The 19,712-nt window shown below is 49.4% G+C and overlaps 1 protein-coding gene across 2 annotated transcripts; it reads left to right on the plus strand.

Annotated features, from left to right (window-relative positions):
- The first annotated feature begins 7,906 nt into the window (after positions 1-7,906).
- Positions 7,907-17,105, plus strand: HOPX (HOP homeobox). Of its 2 annotated transcripts, none has more exons than XM_066186178.1 (3): positions 7,907-8,186; positions 12,587-12,762; positions 15,067-17,105. In XM_066186178.1, exons 2-3 carry the CDS (start codon positions 12,619-12,621, stop codon positions 15,142-15,144), a joined length of 222 nt encoding a protein of 73 aa, XP_066042275.1. In that variant the 5' UTR covers positions 7,907-8,186; positions 12,587-12,618; the 3' UTR covers positions 15,145-17,105. The 2 variants fall into 2 exon arrangements, with proteins under 2 accessions (XP_066042275.1, XP_066042274.1); XM_066186177.1 differs by lacking the exon at positions 7,907-8,186 and adding an exon at positions 12,264-12,322.
- The last annotated feature ends 2,607 nt before the right edge of the window (positions 17,106-19,712 follow it).

The raw sequence follows: 19,712 nt of genomic DNA on the forward strand, positions 1-19,712 counted from the left end.
CAGATGACTCACAGATGAAGCTGTGGCATTCATTGCCATGTGTAGGATTGCACTGGCTTCTATCTTAGCTTTGTGGTTTTCAAGCTGGTCACATAGCAACTGCTTCATTTTCTAAACTCTAAGCATCTATAGAAGTAGCATAGGTTTCTGGACAGGGAATTCTTAACTAGATAATCTCAGAAAAAAAACCCCAACTTTTCTCTGTGAAAGTGCCTCATCTTTACACTGAGGAAAAAATAGCCCTTTTAAGTGCTTCTTCAGTCATCTGGTGAGAAATTATGCAAGAATCTGCTACATGTGTTTAATTTTACCTTTTAAGCAGTTCTGAATATTTCTTCCTGACATTAGGTGCAGAAGTGTTTAGGAGTTGACCTAAAGCTGTTCCTACATAAGCTAATCTGTTCCAGCTTCCCCATTGAAAAATCCTACTGTGAAGCACTCTAGGGCTGGGACTGAGGTTTTTAAGTTTCTTAGTAATATCTGGTGTCACTGTAGATTCTGTGGGATATTGCACCAAGCCCCAAACTGCTGCACTAGAAGGGCCTGGGTTTTCTGGAAGTCCTTTCTTATCTGCCAGTCCCCTTCAGATATTTTGGATATCCAGCAATTTGCAGATGTCTGTAAATGGACACTTGAAGTGAACTCTCTCTCTCTTCATTTGAAGAGCATCTGTCAAAGAGGAGTGGCTTCTGTAGGAGGCTTTGGGATTTTTGTACTGTAGCCATCTGCATGGACACTCTTACCTTCTGGTAAACTTTGGGAAACTCCAAGTAGCTTGCTTCTCTCTGAGTTTCTAAAAAATCATCTTTGCATTTACATAGCTTTTCTTGCCCCACAATGTTTCTGCCTTCCCTATGGTAGGAGACATAAGTACAGCTGGATGCACAAAGCTGTAGTGAAATGTGAGGCCACATCAGTGATTAAGTTTATCTGCTAAGAATCATAGAATCATGTCAGTTGGAGAAAACCTTTGAGATCATCAACTGTAAACCTAACACTGCTAAGTCCCACTAAGCTGTGTTACTAAATGTAAATCCTGACAACCAAGCAAAATGCAAATTGTGTCTCTGGTGCTTTCTCTGACTATCAACTTGCCCTCTGCCCAGAGGATGCAGTCAATCCCCTTGGCCAGATCATTGATAAAGAGATTAAATTGGGCTGGCCCCAACACTGAGCCCTGGGGAATCCCACTAGTGACCATCCACCAGCTGGATGTAACTCCACTCACCAACACTCTCTGGGACCTGCCACCCACAAGTTTTTTACATGGCAAACAGTGCACCCATCCATGCCATGACCAGCCAATTTCTCCAGGAGAATTTAGGGATCTGCAACCATAATCAAAGTTTAAAACTTGACTATCTATTGAGAGCTAGATAGTATTCATGTCAGAATCAAATAGGACAAGGCAATAAGCAAGTCATCTCCATGGATCAGCCAAAAGATTTCCTAAACTCTGGGCATAAGGGTCTGTAAATTCCTAGTACCACTTGTTCCTATGTGACTGAGTCCAAAAAGAAGAAAAACCTGCATATTTTGGGGACTTCTTCCACTCCTACACAGAGAAAGAAGAATACCCTTTTTAAAAGTCATCAGAAGAGGAAAAGAAGGTTTTTAACTCTGAAAAGAAAACTGGGCTCACGAGGAGGGAAAAAAAAAAAATTTGCTGTTCCCTGACAAACATTGCCTTTGGATCCTGCACCAATAAGGCAAAAAACTCCACATACAAGTAATAAAGGGCTAGAATAGGGATCTTGTATACATGCAAAAATCTTGTTAAATACCTGCAAAACTTTATTTCCTATGAAGAATACTAGAATAGGAACATATAGAGGTTTTAGAAACAATGTTCTTCAAGATTGTTCAAGACACAATCCTAGGCTACCTGATCTAGAGGGCCCTGCTTGAAGCTGAAGAGCTCATTTCCACCTCACTTATTCTGCAGTTTGCAATAGCAACAGGCTGGTGCATTTGCAACCAGCACCTGCACTGCCCAAAGTCGGCTGTTATCGGAACCACCTGAACCACCCTGACAGGTCTGACTACTTATGAGAAAGCACCTCAGTTATCTGGAGTGCTGTGTGTAGGTGCACAGCAGGAAAATGCCTCTGAGCCTTCTGCCTAACTTCCCATCTCTTGCACTCAATTTCCTTGGGTGAAAACACCATGAAATGAGTGTTTAGGGTCAACAGTCTGCCATTAGGGAGTGATTAGAGTACTTTATTCAGAACAGATAAAACACTTTCAGAGACTCAAGAAAGCCTCCAGGTCTTCAGAAATTACAGGACTGAAAAACATCCAGCAGAGACCAGCAGGCTCTGAGCAGTTACACACCAGGTGTCTCCTGTGTGTCCGTACTCCCCAGGTCACCAACATTTCCAATGCAACAGCAGGCTGGGCACAGAGAGCAGAGCTGGCCCCTTGTGTATTTTCCCCATGGCTCACATTTGCCATGGTCAGGCATACAAGTCAGCAAATCCATTTCTATGCACAGAATAGGTGAATGGGCAACAGAGGCTAGAATTAGTGTCTTGCTGAAAGAATATCTGCTAAGTGAAGTATATTTCAAGGGAGGCAGGTGCTGGAAACCTGGACAGGTTCCAGGTTTCAGCATTCTCTTGCCATGCAGACAGGCCTGTGCCGGACAGCAGGAGTACCACAGGGGACACAGTTCTCCAGTGGGCTCCCTGAGCTCGGCCCTGCTGTGCCCACCCCACTGAGCAGGGCTTTCTGCAGCCAGGCCAGAGACCTAAGCATCAGGAGATATGGTCCTACATAAAGCCCTCCGTGGAGAAGACCCTACTAGCCAGGACTAGACCTAGGATGAGAAACAGCCTTTGAAGAAGCAAGAAAAACCCACCCAGAGAAGCCAGACAGACTGGCTATATGTAGCACCAGCCAGCCAAGAGACGGGCACATAGGCACTTGGAGCAACATGAGAGCAATCCCACATCAGTGCCAGAAGCCTTCCTTCTGCTTCAAACAGCCTCAGATTTGCAGAGAACCTCCAGAACCTGCCCTCACCACTGATGGGAGCTGAGGCCCCAGCCTTGGGTGTCCCCCAAACCACTTCCCTACAGCAGGACAAGGTGCTAAAAGACGTGTTGTGACAAGAGTGTGACTTCCCTAAGGAGTGGTGCAGGAATGGCTTTGTTAGCTCAGGTTTCTTAGACTGTTTGTGCTTGTTTGAGCCTGCTGGGCTCTCCCATGGGTTGAGCACTCTCCAGCTGCTTGCCTGTGCAGCCCTGCACCCTGCTCCCATACTCCTTCCCCAGAAAGCACCTCCATCCACCAGCCCCGTCACCATACCCTGAGAGACATGGCAAGGACACCCTTCTCCATCCTGGAGCCTCTCTGTCAGGCACACTAGACACAACCAACCCTCTGACAGTGGAGTGCCTGAGCCCCCAGAGCTGGAGCAGTGGGAAGATCCCAGGAGCAGGGGATGTCCCACTAAATGTGACCCACTCCCTGGGGTGATGAGGCTATCAGAGCAATGAGGAAGGCATCTGTGAATGCTTCTGTTGTGCTCACTCAGCTGATCCCATGGCCAGCTGTGTAGAGAAGACTGTGGGCAGCTAGTATCCTTTGTCAGTGCCAGCTTCCCCGGAGCCCTCTTTAGCAACCAGGTTGCTAAAGGGAACAAAATTTTTGAAGTTAATTGCTTAGGGCCCTTGAAGCCACTCCTTGACACCCAGCAGGTGGAGCAGAGTCTCCATTACATTCCTTCCCTGTTCGTTGCCACTCTGCAAGTCATTCTAGTTGTCTGCCAGTGTCACAGGGCACCACAGGTGCCACAGGGGCTGTAGTGTGTGTCACACAGAGATGACCCATCCTGCTCATCGTCTGTGGCAATGCTCCAGCAGCTGGTGGCACCAGAGCCACCTCTCCACAGGTGCCTGCCCAAACTGGTCCAACAGAAACCACAGGCTGCATGGCGCTGCTGCCATGAGGTGGGCACAAGGACCAGCCACCTGTGGGCTCCCTGGTGTGGGACAGCACAGGGGAAAATGTCATCCTTGTCCCTTATGGTGAAGGCTGAGGAAGGTCATGGGATGGTCAGCATCTGTGCTCACCCTGCTCAAAGTAGGTCTTCAAGACGGCACTCCTGCTGCAACTGAGAGGGCCATGTTGGTGGCAGGCAAGTGTTTGGACAGAGCTCATCCCTGCTCTGGGGAGGGAGAAAGCCCCTTCATTGACCTTGAAGTATTTGACTTGAAATATTTGATCACTGAAGTGTTTGAGTCAGAACCTCCAAAACCTGGCAGCTTCAGCCTAGAGATTTGCAACAGGACAGATTTCAGCAGCCATTTTCCAGCCTCCCATCTCCCTGACCCGCTCCCTAGAAAAAGCACAGCCATTCGAGTCTGTGGAGGGGCACTCGCACCCCTGCACATACTCCTGTCACTCCCAGGGCAGACAGCAGATCTGTAGGTCTACTCTGTCCTCCCTCCCTGCCTCTCACCAGTGCCAGAGCCTGTGTTTTCCTGGGCTAGGCATGGTAGCAGCTCCCACGTGTGGTGATGCCCTGCCAGCTGTCTCTGCGTGCTGCAGCACGTTCTGCCTACAAGCTATGGCAGCGCTGCTGAAAATCCTCCCGGCAAGGAACTGCACGTATCAACTCCCGGTTTAGTCACTTCAAAACAATCTGGTTAGTAAGAGTGAGAGTAGGGAGGAAGACTGTACCCCAGGCAGAGATTGCACATGGAAATACCAACGAGATGACACTGTTCTCTGAGAAGTACTGGAACAACGGGAGGAATAATAAAACACTGCAGTTTCCATCCACACAACTGTATCCCACGGACAAAGTAAAGGCAGGGATCTTATTGGAAGTCACATCTGATTAGTATCTGTCTGGCCTGGATCCATTCTGCTGCTGAGGAGAGACAGGCTGAACCCTGCCCACTAAAAACAAAGGAAAATGCAGAGAGAGAGAGAGCAGATGAGGCAGTTGCTGAGCCCAGGCCAGCAGCCCTGCTCCAGCAGCCAGGAGCCACCTGTGCTCACATCCTCTTCCCCCTGCCCAGGACATTGTCTGGGTAAGCACAGTGTGCTGCTGGCTCTTGGGGTGCAACCAGTGTTGCTGCTCTCCTAGGGAAAAAAAAACTGATCAAAAGAACAGTGACTCAGTCAAGTTCTTGCGTGTTGGGATGCCCAACAAAGGCAATTGCCAGCTGCACCCTGAAGAACAACCAACCTCTTATGCTGTTATGGGGCATGGAGGCAGAAGTCTCATCTGGTTAGTTGCAAGAGTTGTCCTTTGGGTCAGTACTGGCTAGTTAGAAAACTCTTCTCTAACTGAATGGAAGCCAAAATATTCTGTAAAGCCTTGTTTCCAGCCACATTTTTTGGATTAGTGGCCAGAAAACCCCAGCATATCAGGGAAAAAAAAACACTGGTAAACAAAACAGAAGATGGCTTTTGAGGTTTACCTTTGCATTGGGGTGTTCATAGGGAGAAAGGAACCTTTTGTGCTCTCTCTGACACTTAGGTTGGTGTGGAGTCTGAAAAGCACATAATTTTTTTATACACATACTCAGAAAAAGGAAAAAAAATCTCTGCTTAATGCCCAGACAAGGGGTGCTGGTGCTAAGCCTCGGTTTCAGGAAAGAAAACATGGCAAAATTCAAGAGAGACACGTGCATGAAAAGGAGGAAATATGAACAAGTCAGAAAAGCTATGATATATCCCATTCTATCATGATGGCTTGACAAGTTGCTTCCCCTGTCTCCTTTCCATGTTTGTGGGGTTTTTTTTCCCATTCTGTCTCCACGCAGTGTTAAAGGGACAACAACTGGGCCAGGATGGGCATGAACTGTGTGTCGAATACCCACCCCACCTTCCCCCCAAAAGTGACTTCAGCCAATATCTTGCCATGGAGCAATATGGATGATATTCAAGCCTCTGCAAGAGGGTTCCAGAGGAGTGGGGTGCTGAATGCAGGTTGCAGCTGCCAAGCCCTCCTTGCAATGTCAAAGTATTATGCAAAATTGTCAAATGTACATCACAACAGCTGTACTTCTTCTCAACAGGAAAAAAAGTCTCTGTGATGGGCCTGGATGCACGCTTCATTTTGTTTCTATTTAATCTAATTCTGCTGACAAAGGACATCCTCTGGGGACAGGATGTCCTCATTTCAGGTGAGGCATAAATTCCATCGGTACTTCAACCCTATCCCAGGAGGAGAAATGAGGCCTAAAAGATTTCAGAAAAGGTCAGAAAAGCATTAACATGTGCCAGCCAGATGTGAACAGATTTGTGACATGACTTTCAGGCTGTCACTGCAGGACTCCCAGCACCTCTGAAACAATTTCAGTGGGGTGTCTCAGCCTGAAATAGGTCACTGCCAGTGCTCCCAGTGCAAGTCTGGGCTAGAGGGTAAAAGAGAAGGGTTTTTCCACATTAAAGGCTTTCTGTACATTGACAGTAATAAACAAGGGAAGAGATGAGCCTATCCTGTTCCTGAGGGCCAAGTTCCTCACATTTTGCAGTGCTTGGGGCACATGCACAGAAGGAAAAAAAAAAAGACAGCATACGAACATAGGAAATCTTTCTGGAACAGAATATTTTCCTATCTGTCCTAACATCAAGGCTGGCCAAGAACAGATGCCAGAGCAGAGCACAGACACGGGGCAGATAAGTAACAATACCCCAGAGAACTCCTCCAAGGACAGTTTGGGACCTCTGCCTGGACTTTCCCACACTGAGGTTGAAATCCAAGGCTGCGTCCTGCTGCAGGGGTCTGCTCCAGCCTCCCTGAGTGCACCCTGATGCCCCTAGCCATGGCTGCTGGAGCCATCCCCCTGGACACCTCATCCAATCTGCTCCTGCACACCCATTGCTACCCGTGCTCCTGTTGCTTAGCACCAGTGATAAACAGGATATGTTCCTCTGGCCAGGTGCCTGCCCAAGGCATGCAGGATCAAGTCTTCCCCCAAAAACCTCTCTGGCAGCCACTGAACAGCATCATTTGGTTTATCAGGCAGCGAAGCTATCCCCTGATCTTGCCTGATCAATGTCATCCTGCTAGGAAAACTGGCACAGGTCCGTCTGTCCTTTGGCACAGATCTCTTTGCAATCCCCTTGACTTGGCCCATGTTTCCCCCAGCATTACAAAATCTCTTCAGGACAGTCTTGGCTCACTGCTAAACTTAGGGGAGGTTTCTTGCCTGGTTTGTCCAGCCACTTCTCCCCAGGGTCAGGGCTTGCTGCCTCTGGCTCCAGCCAGCTCCCCAGCTTTTGCATTCTGTGCCAGTTTGAGTTTTGCTCTGGCAGATAATCTCAGCCACTGCAAGCTGTGCTCAATTTTTCATGAGCCCTTTCTTCAGCCTCTCTGATTTTCCAGCATCCTCTTCCAGCTGTCCATAAAGTGAGAGAAAAATCAGCACCTCCCCACTGCACTCCACCCCACAAGATGTCTCTTTTTAAGCTGTTGTCTAATGCCTCCAGACCACCCCACTGGGAACTGCAGGCTTCTGGGCACTTTAATCGAGGAGAGGTGTTTGGCAGAGGAGGACGCCCTGCTCTCCTTCCCATCCCCGGGCAGGCACATGCACTGTGTCTCTGGGGGCACTTGGGCTGCGGCAGTAGGACAGATCCAGGACCCAGTCCTGCCCTTATACCCAGCCTGGCGGGATCACAGGGCTGACTAAGATGACAGCAGACTCAGGAATGTTAAACCTGGACGCATCATTTGCAAGACACTAAAGCGAGATGAGAATCCCAGCAGCGAGCGCTGCCGGGCTCCATCAGCGAAGGCGGGAGCGGGGTTCCTTACAGCGGCGCTGCGGGATGCAGCCCGGCCGGGAGGGACGGGCGGGCTGGGCTGGAGCTCCGCTGTACGAAGCGCAGTTTCCGCCGCACCCCGCCTGCACCTTTCCTGTACCCCCGCAGGAAGCAGCCCCGCGTCCTGGGGCCCCGAGCGTGGCAGGACGCGCCCCGACGGCTGCCGGGCCACCGAGAGCCCGCGCCGCGCACAACCACGCGCGGAGCCCTGCCAAAGGGAGCGGGAGCCAAACCTGAATTACCAGCCCAGAGAGTGGCTGTGGATCCCGGGAGCTCCTGTGATTTGCGGCAGGTTTTTCAGGTCCCCGCCTGTCAAACACACACGCAGATACTTAAGCAGTCACCCAAGGACCTGCGGGGTTCTTGTTTTACACCCTTCTGGTCCCTGCCAGCTCCAGGTAAGCACAGGCTTTGAGCTGGGGGCGCTGGGGTGGGTTTGCAGTTGGGGATGGGGGGGATGGAGGGAGCTCTGAGTGCTGATGCTGAGGAGGTCGGAGCTGCACCCAGCTCATGCCCGGGGCAGGCAGAAGGGCACCGAGGCAGGAGAGACCCCAGGCAGGGGCCACCACGGGGCCCTGCCTCTGCTTCAGCAGCTGCTGTGCTCCTGTTTGCTTTGTTCCCATCCGATATTATCTTCTAAAAGACTGGACGGGTAGTTTACAGGATGCATGACAGGTGTTTTTTCCTTATTTATGGCAGGGCTTGGTTTATTTTTAAAGCGTCTGTCCCACCTTATCCTGTGCACCATGCTGGCTGATGTTATCCACGGCCACCCCACAGCAGGAGGGTGAGCAAAGCTCAGGACAGGACATGTCTGCTGCTCTGCAGCAGAGCTAGGGAGGGTAAGAGGGCTCATTTGCATTGAGAACTGTTATTTTGATCCCTGCAGTGGCAGGAAATAGCTGTAAGCTAAAACTAGATGCAGATGCCTCCAGTTGCATCCCAGCCCTGTCAGTGGGAGCATTGGGAAAGGCGTCAAGAAACCCAGCAGAGGCTATGGAGTCCCATCAGCTTGGCAGGAACTACTGCTCAGAGAGATTTCTAGGGGCTTCGGGTGCAGTAAATCATTAGAACGCTGCACGGCCAACCAGCTATTGTGACTACTGTTCAAAAAAGCAAAGCTGAGCAAATAGAGATCATGTCTTTTCTGGAAAAGTGGCAGATTTCTGCCAGGATAGTAAAAGCTGACTGCACTAGCAGTGCTGGGCAAGCATGCTGGGAGACAGAAAGATGTCCTCTCCCATTTCAGGCCAGAGCTAGGAGTCCTGCGTCCTGCTAGTTAACCCCAGGGTGATTCTGGGGAGCTGGGTGCAACCACAAGACATGGGCAGACTTTCTCTTGCTGCAACTTGTGTCCATCAGCCATTACCTTTTGTCTGATCACTCCAAAGCGGCCCTGGAGGTGCCTTTTAATCCCCTATCAGCCACACTAAGAACACCAGGTGCTGTCATGTACATAGTAATGCTGGCTGGAGCTGCCCACGGCCCAGGCAACCGCTGAACCACTTGCAAGCTTCTGCTCTCACATTGCTCTACCTAAAATCAAGACAGTCAGAGCCAAGTGTGAATTCCCCAGGGGTCTTTAGCTTGACACATAGGACAGAGCAGGTGTGGTGGTTTCCCTGTGACAGTGCATCTGGCATTGTCATTTCTGCCTGGGTGAGTAAACCCCAGCTGAATGACAACTGCAGCCCCACAATCCTTCTGAATGGCTAACATTCCTTGCACTGAAAAAGCCATTTTTTTCCCCAATGTTTTAAAAAATATAAGTGGAAAAAAGCAGTGAGAAGTGGTGCTTTTCAGCAGCTAAGCCCAAAAGCTGTGAGTCTCCATATTTCTACCAGGCTTATAGAAATGTGAGACAATCACCTTTTCTGTGCAGGGGAGAGATGATGGACAGCCTGACGGCCAGGCTGCATGCCTGGGCTTAAACGAGGCTCCATTTAAGTAGTGGGCAGGTGAATAGTGGTTTCAGTAGGGTGTCAGGGCATTTAGGCACTCCTGGTGCCCTCAAGTCGTGTCATATACCCCCAATCTTTAGTGCCCAGGAGGTGCCAAGTGTTAGAGGCCATATACTGCACAGGGGTCACATGGCTCCTGAAAGCCTCCAGGATGTAGTGGAGTGATATGGGGAGACCTGCAAAGCCCTCCAGGAGCCTCAGGGTTTTTGCCTTTTCCTGAAACCCATCTCACAACCTTGAGAGGTAAAAACTCTTCTCCTTCCAGAGCAGGGGTAGAGAGGACACAAAAAAAAAGCCATCAGGCATCATATCCCACATGGTGGGGGACTCTGAGCTGCCAGCAGGTAGAAGATACTGTGTCCTATGGGGAAACCCCTCAGGAACCTGGAGATAATCAGAAGCAGAAATAGCTGTGCAGGTGAAACATGAAAGGTGAAGCATGTGTTCCCTATGCAAATCCATGCACACACATCAATGCACATTAATGCGGCAAACAATGATTTATGAACTGCCAAGGCATGTTGCTGCTGGTGGCCTGGGCTAGATCATCTGAAGGTGATGAAGATCCCTTTGTGGCTGGGCTTTCTATGAGAAGGGCAGGTGGCTCAGTGGTGTGCTGAAAAAGGGAGAGGTAGGACTTGTGGCCTGAGCTTGGCCTCATCTGCATTTTGACCTCATGGTGAGCCTGGCAGCCACAATGCTGGAGAGCAGCACCTCAAGTCCAGGGGACCTCCTTCTACCCCTGCATCTTTTCCAGAGGTCTACAAACATCTAAAGTAGGTGAGCAGCATTCAGCGGACTCCTACAACCTCACATGAATGAGGAACTGAATTATGACTGCCCCCTTCCAATATGGATGCTTCTGAACTGAGCTGACCCCAGGAAAACCCAGGCAGCTGCAACACTCCTCAGACAAGGCCAGCTTGGCTTGCAGTACCTGGGATTAAAGATGATCTTTCCTCAGTCCATCCAGGGCTGGTGGGTGATACTGACTACCAGCGCTCCATCACGCTCAGAGGCGCTTCAGTGTTACGCAACCACAGTGTTACAATCGGTACTTACCAAGGGACTCAAGCAAGCAGAGTGGGCTGTTTCACAACCAGCTCTGGTCTATTTATAAACCCCTACTCAAATGCCAAAGGATTCTTTTATTAGTCAAAGCACTTTCTGCAGAGGAGGCTCAGGGGGATCTTTGCTTTATGAGGTAAAGTTCAAAGAAAAGGATCTCTCCAGCCTCTCGCTGTGCCTGGCTCTTCACAAGCTGCAAGACAGTTTTGAAGCTGAGCTCCATCCTAGCAGTTCTGTCAGCAAGTGAAAGCCCTGGGGCATTCAATACCCCAGGGTACCTAAAGGTGAGTTATCAGTCAACCAAGAAAGCAGTTGGGTTTAAACCTATGCAGTAGGAGTGCAGCATGATGGATGTTCCAGGATAATACCCCAGAGCTGAAGGGAAGGAAAAGCTGGACTGCAATGTGGAAGCAGAGCAGATCTGCAGCAGAAGGCCCACAGGAGTCCCAAGAAGGGCCAAGGGCTGCTGGCAGCATTGGAGATCCAGCAACACCAACCAGCCAACCTGACAGAGATGGGCCAGGCAACTGGGACAGCAGGAGAGCAGATCAAGAAAGGCCACATTTTTGCAACCAACTCCTCCCCTGCCAATACCCCACAGCCTGGTTTCAAAAACACCACAGTGATTCAGCATCAAGGGACTTGTGTGTGCTGTGTGGGGGCAGTGCCTCGTGTTTTAGCTGACTGAATTAGCAAGCTCAACCCTCTGCCATGTGGAAGCAAACCTGGAGCCCAGCAGAAGAGAGGTGTGGGACTTAGCTGAGCACCTGTTTTGCTTGTTCTTTTGGGCCAAATCTTCCAGAGATTATGCAAAGCACAACTGGAACAAATGTTACTCTGGAGGAAAACATGGGCTTCTTGGTGCTGCAGTTGCTGGGAGAACCTAGGACTGACCACAGTCAGAGGCAGCAAGTGCTTGAGCAACAGACAGACAGTGGGTACAGTCTTCAAGGATTCGAACACTTATACACCAAAACCCAACCAACCAACAAGTTCAGTGATGCTCAGGAACAATAGGACTGTTTATGCCTATGTGTGATAACATTAAATATTACTTAAAACAATGCAGCTCACCTTCTCATGGCCAGCATTGTGCAATGTCCAACCACATTGCTAAGAGAAGGACCAAGACACTGATCCTGAGGAGGGGAAATAGGGTGGTTGCTGGGTTGAAGATCATGCTCCCAGAAGATCTTGCATGCTCTGTTTTATCATTCCTTTGCACAAACCTTCCTGATCACTGCGAAGTAGGGAAAAAAACCCCAACAACCCACTAGGTTAGATGTCAGATATTGCCCCTTCACCCAGAGGATAAATGATGTTTTTTAACTAATATCTTTAAATTAACCCCCTGAACATGCCCATTGCTGTGACATCACTCCTAAGTGACGCCCAGGCCTAAATACGGCTGTAAACAGGAATCGTTCCCATGGGAGTCACAGTGGCTATAAATACAGCACCAGGGGAGTGCTGAGCAGCCTGCAGCTTCCTGCCAGCTGAGGATGGTGAGACAGCTCAGCGCTGGGCACTGCTGGCGTGTGGTCGCTGCAGTGAGGAAACTGAGACAGGACTTGCTGGGGGGCTGGTACTCCCAGCTGAGCTCCCTGAAATGTCTTTGGGAAGGGAGTTGAGCCCCGCTGCAGCCAGAGGCCACAACTAGGGTGGGGGGAGGAATTTGGTGGGGACACGGATGGCAAATCGGGGGCTCAGCAAGTGTGGTCCCACTGGCCACTCCCAGCTTGAGCAATGACACCAGCCCCTCTCTGCAGTGCCTGGCCCCATAGCCCTGCCCCAGGAGGAGATGGCCATGGAAAAGCCAGTGATTCCCACTGAAGAGCAGCTGGAGATTCTGGAGTACCACTTCTGCAAGGTGAATAAGCATCCTGACCCCACCACACTGTGCCTCATAGCTGCTGAGACCGGGCTCTCCGAGGAGCAGACTCTGGTGAGTGTATGCCCCTCATCCTGCTCCTGACACCAGCCCCACTCCCCCTGCATGCCCCTGTGCCCCACATCTCTTGCCTGTCCTATCCTGTCTCTCTGTGGTACACCTGCACGCGTCTGTCCCCCACACAGGCTTCCTACAGCAGCCCCCGCCCTTCTCATGCTCCCCCCACACTGCCTGCACTCCTCTGTGCCCCATGTGCTCTCTGCTTGTACTCCCTGCACCACCGTTTACCCTTCACACTCCTCACCACCCACAAGTCTCCTCTGCACCTCTGCAGCCCCCAGCACACCCCTAGCTGCACCCACAGAGCTCTCACGCAACACAGCACCTCCCTGTACCCTACATCCTTCCTGCACTCCACGTGTTTCTGCTCCTGAAGGTAGAACCCGTGCATGCTGTTCTTCCAAACCATTTCTGATAGTCTTGGGTGCACAAATTACTGCTGGTTTTAAGGTCTGAAGAAACTACTGTCATTTTAAAACAGATAGATGCAATTCCTGCAGGATATGCTGTGGGACATGCTCAGGCTGTGCACCCTCTGCCTCAGTGTCCCTAAGCCCAGATGTCAGGCAAGTCTGTCAGCCTCTCCAGGAGATACAGAGACCTCCAAATACCCCTCCACAGGGACAGGCTGCCACTGTCTGGGAATTCCACCAAGCTCTCTCTCCAGCTGGCTACCTGCGGGCTACCATGGGCTTCAGAAGTAAACGGCTTCTTCCCAGTTCCTTCAGGTGGCAGTGCAGCCCATTGTGATGCAGGTTTTTACTAGACCCACAGCAGTATTTATGGGTATAGAAAAGATATCCAAGCCACTGGAAAGTTAGCAGCAGTTTGCAGAGAGCTGCCAAGCCTGGCTCTCCCTCAGCAAAACCAAAGGGGGATAAAAGCCGAGCTGGCAATGTCAGCATTTAGGCTGTCCCAGGGAAAGGTGCTGGAACAGCATCCATTGCACTGATAGTCCTCAGCTTGGGTGGGCTGTGCTTTGGTGACAGGCAGGTATCAATCACTGCTTGTTTGAGGCAGCAAGGAGCCAGTACCCCTAAAATACCTTTTTCTCCATAGAAACGCCACTGTTCCTTTTTTTTTCCCCTACAGCAACTTGTAAACACAAGGCCATATATGCCCAGGGCACCTCTGTAGATGTGTTAAAATATTCCCTGATAGCTATCTTTTTCCACTAATCTAGAGTGCTCTTAGAGATCTGGAGATGAAGGTCATGTTAGGGACAGGATCAAGACTGGGGTGGTGAGCTGCAAAGTGCCTGCATTGCACAGAACACAGGGAATCATTGCCCCTGACACTTGGAGTGCTTTATTGTCTAGAAATAGCAGCCATTTCAATAAAAAATTCAGTAACAGTAAGATGAAAAGAGGACATGATGATTTAGGACAGGAAGTGAAATTTTTGAGAGGAGGCCAGGCTGTCAATCAATGATTGAATGTGGTCGAAGGCAGTGTGAGTGTGAGAGACATTTGTACAGAGCACCGTGGTTGTATCATTACAGACCATAATAGCTTCAAAAATAACCATGAACAAATATAGCAACAAAATGAGCTGCAACAAAAGGAATCACAGGCGCATTGCCAAACAAAAGGCTGAGCTGTGCTTCCGGCATATGAGTTATATTTCTTTTCTTACTTTTCTTCTTAGGTAGTGTAGCTTTAACCTGATACATTTTATCTAATATTTTAAATTGTGGCTGCCTTGAAGGAGCCTCAGCAGCTCTTGGAATGGGCTTCCAGATGCTAAGTAACAACAGACACAGTGCTAAGTTACTGCTAACATAGATATGCATATTGCCTGAACACTAAGACAATTTTTAAACAATTTTAAAAATAGGTTTTTCTTAAATTTGTTGAGAGCCAAGTGCTGTACCTCTCATGCTTTCTGAAACAGGCGAGCTTTTGGTTCCTGTCAGTTTTCAACCTGCAAGTGATTGTTTCACTTCTCCAGTCATTTAAACAGACATCATCCAGCTCCTTAGCCAATCTCTTACTCTGTTTGCAAGAAAAACCTGAACTCACAGCAATAAAAAAAGGACTCACCCATGCTGTCAAGGTCTGAAGTGAGCTAGAGGAATGAGTTTGAAGGAGGTGCACACGTAGGTTTCATGTGGGTTTGGACAGAGGTGACCATCCTGGCTGCCTGTACTGCCTGGGAACAGCACCTTGCTGCAAGGCAGCAGCACCATGAGTTCTCCTCACCACGTCCTACGTGCTGACATCCGCATCTTCAGCAACGTTATTCAGAGGCTTCGCTCAGCCCAGTGCACTCAGTCTCTGCCTTGTTCTTTCTCTCCAGAAATGGTTCAAGCAGCGCCTGGCGGAGTGGAGGAAGTCTGAAGGGCTGCCCTCAGAAAGCGGGTCTGTCAGGGACTAGAGGATGCTGCTCCAATCCCCTTGCCTCTTATAAAGGATGGTGAAGCTCTTCAGAGTGGGTTTCCTTGGGGTTCTTCTGTTGCAGTAGGTTTTGCGATACAAAGTAATACTCTGCTATTTAACAAATTTTATTTAACATGTACATAACCAGAAAAAAAAATTATATATATATATACATATATATATATATACGTGTGTGTATACAACATTTGATGGCTGATAACCTATCTAGTGATTCCAGCCCATTAACAGCAGCTGCATAAAAAAAGGAAATTTCATGCCCTTGTCCCAGGTTTGCAGAAAATTTGCCATGATATATGTTCAAATATAGAAAGAAGAAATAAAGATTCCTTTTCCTTACAATCCCCAGAAGCAAAGTATGTGTGCTAGCTTTAAGGTACATATCATCCAGAGAGTAGGGCATCTGGAGAACCAGGTGTGTTGTTCAGGTGACTTGGTTTGGCTCAACACGCCTGAATCAGCTCTGGATACTGGCAAATCAAGTGCCTACACCATAATCAGACCAAACCAAGCACTTCGCTTTTTTTACCTTTCTGTTAGAGGCCACCAAAGAGAAAGAACTCGTGGGTTGTTCTGGGCTTTTTCCCAGTGCAATAAAAAAACCCCAATGTTTTTTGATGAGAGGAGCTGTGTTATGTCCCTGCTTGTGCTCTCTGCCCCCATGACAGGAGGCAGACTCCTTCCTCTGGAAGAGCAACATTTCTCCCAGGCAGCCTCAGTGGGCACAGTGGGTTTTCCCTTTGCCACAGGGGCAGCCATGGGCAGCCTTTTCTCCTAGGGCACCCGTGGGTCCATGCATGGCAGCCCACACAGCCCCACAAACCTAATCCCCGGGGTGGCAGAAGCTGGTGGTGCTGGGGTTCCCCCACAGCATGGGGGCTTTAGGGGGAGACCCCAGTCTCTTCCTGGCCATTCTCAGGCCTGAGGAATGCAGTTGCACTGGGGCTCTTGCACGAAGTCCAAACTCTCATCCATCCTGGCACAAGACAATGCCTGGTCTAAAAATAACTAGCACCATTGCCCAGTAATCTTGCCTTGTTCAAAAGGCTTCAAAAGTCCTCTGCTTAGTGGATTACTGAATCAATTAATGGATCCTCTGATTAATCCCCTTCTGGTTTGTGGTCACCTGTGTCTACTCCTTTGGAAGGAGAATCAGCTTACCACAGGGAAGATTAAAAATACATTGGCTCTGAAACTGCCATATGCTTTCATTTGTGGCTTTTGTCCCTCACTGGTGAGCATCTTTCTTGCCTCAGTATCTCCAGCCTGTCGCCAGTGGTTGGGCAGCCAGTGCAAAACACAGTGACCTTGTAGGAAGCAGATAAAAGCATTCTCCCTTATGTCATGCCCCTCACAGGCTGGCTGTTCCCCTGCAATCCAGCTGCCAAACAGACTCACCCACAGACCCGACTGGAGCTCAGAATTTGCTCTGCAGACTCTGGCATCAATACTTGTTTTCTGCTTAGCTTTTGCCACTTGCCTTCTCTTTTACACTGAGGGGAACTCTGCTTTTTTGAGTTAGGCTCCAAAAATCTCAGTGCAGAACTCTCTTATTTTGCCCAAGGTCACACAGCTGAGTATCTGAACCATACAGCTTTAACCCACCTATGTAACTGGATCTGCCTGTTCTCTGGGCATTTGAGAAAACAGACTCCAAGTCCAAGCCAACTCAACATACACTGTAGCCTTTTGTATTTCTATTTCTGTCATGAGCACAAAACTTTTGAGTGCCAGTAAGAAGATGTTTAAAGTTTAGCAAAAAAATCTGAACCCCAGTTTAGGAGTTGCGTTGCATCAAGTTATTGCGTGCTCTTGGGTTTGGTTTGTCATACTTCCCTGTGTGAAAGGACAGTTCCTGTGCTGCCTTCCCCCAGCAGTTGTTTCATTACTTCTTAAACTATTACAGCAAAACAATCAAGAGAGAAACTTCAGACATAACCCATCCTAGGGAGAGAGTCTTCCCACATTAGGTTGAATTCTGTTAATTTTCCCTGATGACTATTTTTAAGGAATGATGATTTTATTTGAACTCTCAGAAAGTGTTCCTGTTGAGTGCTGCCTCTACGCTGTGTTCAAGGAGATTTTCCAGCCACAGCACAGCCCAGAGAGAGTGATGTTCCAAGGGGTGATGTAGGCAGATGGCAGGAGCATTTCTGAGGGAGCTTAGCGCCGAACTGGTCGAGCTAGTTCTTCGAGCCGCTGAGAACAAATAGCCTTCAAAGCAGCCCGCTTCACTCTGAATGCATCTGAGTTGAGTGCAGTCAAACCCATACGAGGTCTGGAGGAGAGAGGGTAGGGATGGTCAATCCTGACTGGAGCAAGGCCAGCTGTCAGCTGCCTGCCAGCTCCCACACCTCCACCTAAGCCTGCCCTTCACTGACAAGGGAGGACAAAAGGCATCACACGTCCGCTGCTGTTGTCAGGGGAGGGATATCTCTCCCAACTCCTACAGCCAGGCATTCCCTCACCCTCTGTGAAATATCCTCCCCAGCACTTCCTGCAGACTGGGCTGAGGTCAGCTGCAACATGCTGGGCAACATGAATGTATTACACTCAGCCCTTTGCCAGTTGCTTGCTTTTTATAACTGGAATTAATAAGATGTCCCAACCAGTAATTCCTGCTGGAATTTGAAAGTTCCTGTTTCTTGACTCTCCCTCTACCTCGAAAGGGTTTTTTAAACTGCAATCCACATAGCATTAACACATTCAGACATATAAAATCCATGCATTTTGGAAGTCAAAGAGCACTTCCTAATCTTGGCCTAATTTCTCTGGCCAAACACAAACGAACAAGGTGCTGTGAGCCACAGAAAATGGGCTGGCAGCTGATTGTTTCCATGTGACAGGGAAGCAGTACCTACCTTGAGGTAGGCTGGGCCAGCTCCAGAATCCTTGGCATAGCCACTGCACACTTGGCAGCCTCTGTCACAGTCCACTCAGGATCCCGCGGAGGCTTGAATTTAGAGGGGAGTTGTTTTGGTTTAGCCAGCTCAATGGTCCGAGGGCTCGCAACTGCCTTCGGAGGTGGCATGGAAGCCTGGGGAAGAATGGAGAGGATCGTCCTTAGAGATGCTCCTGGCATTCAAGGGTGCTCAGCCTGCAAACAACTCCGTGTTACCAGGTTCACAGTCACTGACCACATGCAGATGGGACACAATCCTGTCCTCAGCTGTGTTTGGCGCCAGGCAAACTGTGAAAGTAGAAATCGCTGCCTGGTCAGTCCCACAACCTGTCCTCCAGCCTCCTGTTACTCACAGCCCTTTGTCCAACCCCTTCCCAGCACTGGAGATCCCAGTTAGGCACCTGTTCACCTTTCCCCATCCCCACAAGTGCAGGCTAGGCACAGGTCTCTCGCTCTCTGGGGATATGTACTGGGAGTCAGTTCATGCTCTGAATGGAGCACAAGTCCTGCCTTCCAGCTCAGGAAGCAGCTATGCCAGCTTCATGGAGAGCAGCACATCCAGGGCTGGATGAAGAGAGCCAGAAGTGACTGAGCACCTGTGCCCTCTCCTCTGCCGAGAGTCCCATCCAAGTAGGGTCCCGGGTGATGCTGCCTTACCATAGAGATTTAAAACCAGGTTGGTTGTGCCTAGTGCAGCAGGCCAGCTCCTTGACCAAGGGCTCTGCGAGTTTCTGGACGCGTGCTGATGCTTTGGCTGAGGTTGCCAAGCTGGAAACCTGTGTTGGCACCTGCATGGGTCCAGAATGGGGGAGGGACGTGCAGACACAGAGCTTGTATAGCAGCCCACAGGGACATGTTCCCTCTCCACAAGGATGAGCATCCCAACGCCCTTCCTCTGTAGACATGGTCACTCTTAATTTTCCAGAATCCATTATTTTTCTTTCACGTGAACTATTAAGTAATTTTGATGCTACATGGATTCCCCAGCTGTTGCCCACTCAGAGCCTGGAGGAGAGCTCCTGTAATGAGAGCCTGTGTAGCCAGGTACAAGTGCAGAGAAATTTCTTCCATATTTTTCATATCCATCTTCCTGGCCGAATCAAATAACTTCCCTGCTAAGGAGAGGCACTCAGATTTTGGGGTAAATTTGCTGGTACAGTTAACTGCATTCCTGCAAAACATGTGACTACTTCTCCAGTAGGGGACTTCTTCCAAAATTTTTCACAGGGTTACTGTTGCCCAGTCCTGCTTCAGCCCAGCCTCCCATTTCCCAGCCCCAGAGGCTGCATCCAGAAAACCTAGCCTTTGCCATGGAAATGAGTGCAATCTGAGATTGCTCCAAGCCCTTTCACCCCTGCCAAAGCAATGATCCACCTAAAAGGAACAAGCTCAGAAATATAAATTAAGGTTCTGGTAAAATGTAGTTAAAATACACATAGTATTTGCAATCTCATGTCCCCTGTGTACTCAGATAGGAGCACAGCTGCCCAACTACAAACATGACTACTCCCTAAGAGTTAAACATGCCATTTCCATCAGGTTTCTCCACTTTCCCAGGCTGCTTTATCAGAGGAGGCAGCCCAGATGCCTCCCTTGGCTCTCCTGCTATACTAGGCTGCTCCAACCTGGCTGTTTTTTGTCTCCCA

Source organism: Chamaea fasciata, unplaced genomic scaffold (assembly GCF_029207755.1).
Source record: "Chamaea fasciata isolate MVZ Bird 193981 ecotype frontalis unplaced genomic scaffold, bChaFas1.0.hap1 SCAF_6, whole genome shotgun sequence".
Taxonomy (NCBI): domain Eukaryota; kingdom Metazoa; phylum Chordata; class Aves; order Passeriformes; family Sylviidae; genus Chamaea; species Chamaea fasciata.

What these genes read in the sequence shown, in the direction of transcription:
- HOPX (XM_066186178.1), top strand. Translation starts at nt 12,619, where the DNA reads ATGGCCATGGAAAAGCCAGTGATTCCCACTGAAGAGCAGCTGGAGATT. An exon ending in TCTCCGAGGAGCAGACTCTG is followed by an intron (nt 12,763 to 15,066) that starts GTGAGTGTATGC and finishes CTTTCTCTCCAG; the next exon opens with AAATGGTTCAAGCAGCGCCT.